This window comes from Electrophorus electricus, chromosome 21 (assembly GCF_041902795.1).
Source record: "Electrophorus electricus isolate QZ-2024a chromosome 21, ASM4190279v1, whole genome shotgun sequence".
Classification (NCBI taxonomy): Eukaryota; Metazoa; Chordata; class Actinopteri; order Gymnotiformes; family Gymnotidae; genus Electrophorus; species Electrophorus electricus.
Genome location: NC_137517.1, coordinates 1,115,001 through 1,122,500, shown reverse-complemented (window position 1 = coordinate 1,122,500; position 7,500 = coordinate 1,115,001). Strand labels below are relative to the sequence as shown.

The window sequence follows — 7,500 nt, the reverse complement described above, 5'->3', positions numbered from 1 at the left end:
ACATATATATAAACACGCATACACACACGCGCGCATGCACACACACACATATACATGCATGCACACACGTCGCCACGCAGCCACACACACAAATATACATGCATACACACAACACACACACACACATACAAAACATTTTCCTAGACTTAGTGTCTATACACATACAAAGTGTGTGTGTGTAAGTGTTGTTTTACTAATGTGTGTGCCTGTGTGTGTGTGTGTCAGGCATGCTGTTGATGGGTTTAATTCTGCGTAATGTCCCCTACGTGAGTGACGCGGTGTATGTGGATCAGCAGTGGTCTTCATCACTGCGGAGCATCGCACTCGCCATCATTCTCACCAGAGCTGGGCTTGGACTCAATCCCTCCGTACGCAGTGTGTGTGTGCGTGTGTGTGAAACAAAAAAATCCCAAAACACAAGACAAATTAAAAACACAGAAACAACTTTAAATATTGCAAATCTGAAACATCAAAATAAGAAAAAATTTACTCCACTACAAAATAAAAATCATTTTAACATGTTCATGCATTTCTGTTTGAAGGTGTAGTATATGTAATATTTTACATCATAAAATGTAACAACAACATTAGTTAGATAGCTGCGTATTTAAATTTCAATATAATGACGCGTACTTTAAATGCTGATTTGAGACAAACAGCTGAATATGTTTGGTAAGGTATGCTATCGCTCAAATGCAAGCAGTACTTTCCCTAAGATACTGTTAGCTGTTAACCTAGCTAGTGATAGGTTACATTACCTAAAGCTAGGTTGGGTCACTCAGCATAAATCTTGATTAATAATCCATTAATCCTAAAACTCCCAGTGAAATTCACTAACTGACCATCAAAACTCACTTTGAATCAATATCTTATATTATAATATTATACAGATATAATATACAGACTTAATTATGGGTTATTAAGGGTGAATGTTTTTACATATAGCTATAATATACAGATATAATTATAAGGGTGACTACCTATATATTCATAATAGACATATAATTATAATATACAGATAAAATTATAATATACAGATACAATTTTAATATGCATGTAAAATTATAATATACAGATATAATTCTAAGGGTGAATGTTGCAGTGATGTGGGGCAGCTAATGAAATATATGAAATATATTTTCTATGTGTTCTGTATGGAGTTTATATACACAGTATAGCACACATGACAAATTAATCATACATCTAATGTCATTGTACTTTGTGTATAGTGGTTATATACGCAGTATAACAGGTGTCCCCCTGTGTGTAGGCCCTACGGCGGCTGAAGGCGGTGTGTGTGAGAGTGGCGATTGGCCCCTGTACTACTGAAGCTTGCACGGTGGCCGTGGTGTCTCACTACCTCATGAACCTCCCCTGGACATGGGGCTTTATTCTGGGGTAACACACACACACACACACACACACACACACACACCAGTCACAAATATATATATATGTGTGTGTGTGTGTGTGTGTGTATCTGTTCTGGTCCTCTACCAGAGGTCTGGGAGCTTGAGGTCTGGGAGCTTGAGGTCTGGGAGCTTGTAGTATCTTAGCTGTTCCCAGGACTGCACTCTTCTGGACGGAGATCTCGGATGTTGTTTCTGGGATCTGCTGAGGTCATTCTCCCAGTTTGGGGGTCACAGCTCCTAGCGCTCCTGTTACCATGGGAACCACAGTTGTCTTCACCTTCCACATCTTTTCCAGCTCTTCTCTCAGCTCTTGGTATTTATTTAAGTTTTTGGTGTTCCTGGTTCCTGATGTTGTCATCACTCTGGATCCCCACATCTCTCACTACTGCTCTCTTCTGCTGTTTGTCCATCACTACTGTGTCTGGTTAGCTGTTACCATCTTGTCAGTCTGTATCTGGAAATCCCACAGGATCTTATCATGGTCATTTTTCACTACCTGTGGGCGTGTATCCCACTTTGATCTAGGAATGTCCAGCCCATACTCAACACAGATGTTTCTGTACACTTGGTTATGGTATTCCCTGTTGCATCCTGCTGTTATGTGCTGGATTGTCTCATCTTTCACAGCCTGCATCTGAGGTCCTGCCTGGTGTGGTAGATCCCAGCCTCTATTGAGCTTGTATTCAGATCTTGTTCCTGCACTGCTATGACTAAAGCCTCTATGCTGTCTACCAGCCTTTTCCAGCCATTGGTAGGATTTCTACATATCAGACACTTCCACTATCTGACGGTTGTACATACCATACAGGGGTTTTCCTCCCAGATGGTCTCATTTGCCTGTTCCTGTACTGAACATCTGTTGTTATCTTAATAATACTAATAATAATAATAATAATCGCAGGATTTCTTGTAGTCACTCCAGGTGCTGCTCAGGTTGGTCTGTCTGCTCTTACAGTCTTGAGTGGCTGTTTTATCCACCAGCAGTGTTCAGCTCCTCTGGTGTTCTTGCCAATGCCCACCTGGGCCCTGCTCATGTAGTCATGTGCCTACTCATCTTAGCCACACTGATGCCTGACAGGAGCTTCCATGTTGTGCATGAGGCTGGTTATTGGCCAGTACTTGGTTGGAACTGCCCCTTTCTGGGATCCTTCAGGATCAGGACTATCCAGCCTTCAGTTAACCATTCAGAGTGCATTCCATCCATTAGAAGATGGTTGATTTTTGCTGCCAGGCACCCATGGAGTGCAGTCAACTTCTTCAGCCAGTAGACATGGACCATGTCAGGGTTGGGGTTAGTAGGCGTGGACCATGTCAGGGTTGTGGTTAGTAGGTGTAGACCATGTCAGGGTTGGGGTTAGTTAGGTGTAGACCATGTCAGGGTCAGGGTTAGTAGGTGTGGACCATGTTAGGGTTGGGGTTAGTAGACGTGGACCATGTGAGGGTTGGGATTAGTAGGTGTAGACCATGTCAGGGTTGGGATTAGTAGATGTGGACCATGTCAGGGTTGAGGTTAGTACACCTGGACCATGTCAAGGTTGGGGTTAGTCAGTGTGGACCATGTCAGGGTTGGGGTTAGTGGGTGTGGACCATGTCAAGGTTGGGGTTAGTAGACGTGGACCATGTCAGGGTTGGGGTTAGTATGCGTGGACCATGTCAGGGTTGGGGTTAGTATGCGTGGACCATGTCAGGGTTGGGGTTAGTAGGTGTGGACCATGTCAGGGTTGGGGCTAGTACGCGTGGACCATGTCAGGGTTGGGGTTAGTAGGTGTGGACCATGTCACAGTTGGGGTTAGTACGCGTGGACCCTTTATTTATTTACCCCTTATATATGTATGTGTATGTATGTATATAAGCACTTTGCTTGCACAGCTGATGAAGGATCTTCTGTCTGAAATGTGCTGTTTCTCTGGAAACTCTGTTTGCTTTACTACAATTTAGATTTGAATATACAATTGATATATATTGTAGTGAAGTACTCAGAGAGAAAGAAAAACAGAACATTTCAGACAGAGGTCCTTCATCAGCTGTGCAAGCATATATATATATATATACACACACACACACACAGTGGTGTGAAAAAGTGTTTGCCCCCTTCCTGATATCTTTTTTTTTTGCATGTTTGTCACACTTAAATGTTTCAGATCTTCAAACAAATTTAAATATTAGACAAAGATAACACAATTAAACACAAAATGCAGTTTTTAAATGAAGGTTTTTATTACTAAGGGGAAAAAAATCTAAACCTAAATGTGAGAGAAAAAGTGGTAAATTAACTGGTTTATCACATCTTTAGAAAGCTGAGTTCAATTTCTCTAGCCACACCCAGGCCTGATTACTGCCACACCTGTTCTCACTTAAATAGGACCTGCCTGACAAAGTGAAGTAGACCAAAAGATCCTCAAAAGTGAGACAGCATGTGATCCAAAGAAATTCAGGAACAAATGAGATACAAAGTAATTGAGATCTATTAGTCTGGAAAAGGTTATAAAGCCATTTCTAAAGCTTTGGGACTCCAGCGAACCACATTGAGAGCTATTATTCCCAAATGGCGAAAACATGGAACAGTGGTAAACCTTCCCAGAATTGGCGGGCCGACCAAAATTACCCCAAGAGTGCAGTGACGACTCATCCAAGAGGTCACAAAAGACCCCACAACAACATCCATAGAACTGCAGACCTCACTTGCCGCAGTTAAGGTCAGTGTTCATGACTCCACCATCAGAGGCTGGGCAACAATGGCCTGCATGGCAGAGATCCAAGACAAAAACCACTGCTGAGCAAAAAGAACATAAAGGCTCGTCTCAGTTTTGCCAGAAAACATCTTGATGATCCCCAAGACTTTTGGGAAAATACTCTGTGGACCGATGAGACAAAAGTTGAACTATTTGTAAGGTGTATTTCCCATTACATCTGATGTAAAAGTAACACAGCATTTCAGAAAAGAAAATCATACCAACAGTAAAATATGGTGGTGGTAGTGTAATGGTCTGAGGCTGTTTTGCTGCTTCAGGACCTGGAAGACTAGCTGTGGTAAATGGAACCATGAATTCTGCTGTCTACTAAAAAATCCTGAATGAGAATGTCTGGCCATCTGTTCGTGACGGCAAGGTGAAGTGCACTTGGGTTCTGCAGCAGAACAATGATCCAAAACACCAGCAAGTCCACCTCTGAATGGTTTAAGAAAAACAGAATGAAGACTTGAGTAGCCTAGTTGAAGTCCTGACCTGAATCCGACTGAGATGCTGTGGCATGACCTTAAAAAGGCGGTTCATGCTTGAAAACCTTCCAATGTGGCTGAATTACAACAATTCTGCAAAGATGAGTAGGCCAAAATTCCTCCACAGCGTTGTAAAAGACTCATCGCCAGTTATCACTTTTTCACACAGGCCCATGTAGGTTTGGATTTTCTTTTCCCTTTATAATAAAAAACCTTCATTTAAAAACTGCATTTTGTGTTTACTTGTCTAATATTTAAATTTGTTTGATGATCTGAAACATTTAAGTGTGACAAACATGCAAAAAAAATTAAAAATCAGGAAGGAGGCAAACACTTTTTCACACCTGTGTGTGTGTGTGTGTGTGTGTGTGTGTGTGTGTGTGTGTGTGTGTGTGTGTGTGTGTGTGTGTGTGTGTGTCAGGTTTGTGCTGGCTGCGGTCTCTCCTGCAGTGGTGGTTCCCTCTATGTTACTGCTCCAGGGGTCAGGGTTCGGGGTTCAGAAGGGCATCCCCACTCTGCTCATGGCTGCTGGCAGCTTTGATGATGTCCTCGCCATCACAGGCTTCACAACCTGTCTCGGCATTGCCTTCAGCACAGGTAGCACAGACCTTCAATCACACACACACACACACACACTTCAGCACAGGTAGCACAGACCTTCAATCACACACACACACACACACACACTTCAGCACAGGTAGCACAGACGTTCAATCACACACACACACACTTCAGCACAGGTAGCACAGACCTTCAATCACACACACACACACACTTCAGCACAGGTAGCACAGACGTTCAATCACACACACACACACTTCAGCACAGGTAGCACAGACGTTCAATCACACACACACACACACTTCAGCACAGGTAGCACAGACGTTCAATCACACACACACACACACTTCAGCACAGGTAGCACAGACGTTCAATCACACACACACTTCAGCACAGGTAGCACAGACGTTCAATCACACACACACACACACACTTCAGCACAGGTAGCACAGACGTTCAATCACACACACACACACACACACTTCAGCACAGGTAGCACAGACGTTCAATCACACACACACACACACACACTTCAGCACAGGTAGCACAGACGTTCAATCACACACACACACACACACACTTCAGCACAGGTAGCACAGACGTTCAATCACACACACACACACACACACACACACTTCAGCACAGGTAGCACAGACGTTCAATCACACACACACACACACACACACACACACACACACACACACACACTTCAGCACAGGTAGCACAGACGTTCAATCACACACACACACACACACACACACTTCAGCACAGGTAGCACAGACGTTCAATCACACACACACACACTTCAGCACAGGTAGCACAGACGTTCAATCACACACACACACACACACTTCAGCACAGGTAGCACAGAAGTTCAATCTCACACGCACACACACTTCAGCACAGGTAGCACAGACGTTCAATCACACACACACACACACACACAAACACACTTCAGCACAGGTAGCACAGAAGTTCAATCACACACACACACAGCAAGCACAGAAGTTCAATCACACACACACACACGCATACACACACACACACACACTTCAGCACAGGTAGCACAGAAGTTCAGTCACACACACACACACACACACACACACACACACTTCAGCACAGGTAGCACAGACGTTCAACCACACACACACACACTTCAGCACAGGTAGCACAGACGTTCAATCACACACACACACACACACACTTCAGCACAGGTAGCACAGACGTTCAATCACACACACACTTCAGCACAGGTAGCACAGAAGTTCAGTCACACACACACACACACACACACACACACACACTTCAGCACAGGTAGCACAGACGTTCAACCACACACACACACACTTCAGCACAGGTAGCACAGACGTTCAATCACACACACACACACACTTCAGCACAGGTAGCACAGACGTTCAATCACACACACACACACACTTCAGCACAGGTAGCACAGACGTTCAATCACACACACACACACACTTCAGCACAGGTAGCACAGACGTTCAATCACACACACACACACACACTTCAGCACAGGTAGCACAGACGTTCAATCACACACACACACACACACTTCAGCACAGGTAGCACAGACGTTCAATCACACACACACACACACACTTCAGCACAGGTAGCACAGACGTTCAATCACACACACACACACACACTTCAGCACAGGTAGCACAGACGTTCAATCACACACACACACACACACTTCAGCACAGGTAGCACAGACGTTCAATCACACACACACACACACACTTCAGCACAGGTAGCACAGACGTTCAATCACACACACACACACACACTTCAGCACAGGTAGCACAGACGTTCAATCACACACACACACACACACACTTCAGCACAGGTAGCACAGACGTTCAATCACATACACACACACACAAACACACTTCAGCACAGGTAGCACAGAAGTTCAATCACACACACACACAGCAAGCACAAAAGTTCAATCACACACACACACACACACACACACACTTCAGCACAGGTAGCACAGAAGTTCAATCACACACACACACAAACACACTTCAGCACAGGTAGCACAGAAGTTCAATCACACACACACACAAACACACTTCAGCACAGGTAGCACAGAAGTTCAATCACACACACACACAAACACACTTCAGCACAGGTAGCACAGAAGTTCAATCACACACACACACAAACACACTTCAGCACAGGTAGCACAGAAGTTCAATCACACACACACACAAACACACTTCAGCACAGGTAGCACAGAAGTTCAATCACACACACACACAAACACACTTCAGCACAGGTAGC

At 44.2% G+C, this 7,500-nt stretch overlaps 1 protein-coding gene across 1 annotated transcript in view; it reads left to right on the top strand.

Moving 5' to 3' along the window:
- LOC113586591 (sodium/hydrogen exchanger 9B2) overlaps positions 1 to 7,500 on the top strand; it is a 19,021-nt gene that overhangs the window by 3,794 nt on the left and 7,727 nt on the right. The window contains exons 4-6 of the mRNA XM_035521531.2: positions 226 to 368; positions 1,271 to 1,398; positions 5,051 to 5,226. Coding sequence (XP_035377424.1) covers positions 226 to 368; positions 1,271 to 1,398; positions 5,051 to 5,226 — 447 coding nt within the window. The remainder of the gene's footprint in view (positions 1 to 225; positions 369 to 1,270; positions 1,399 to 5,050; positions 5,227 to 7,500) is intronic.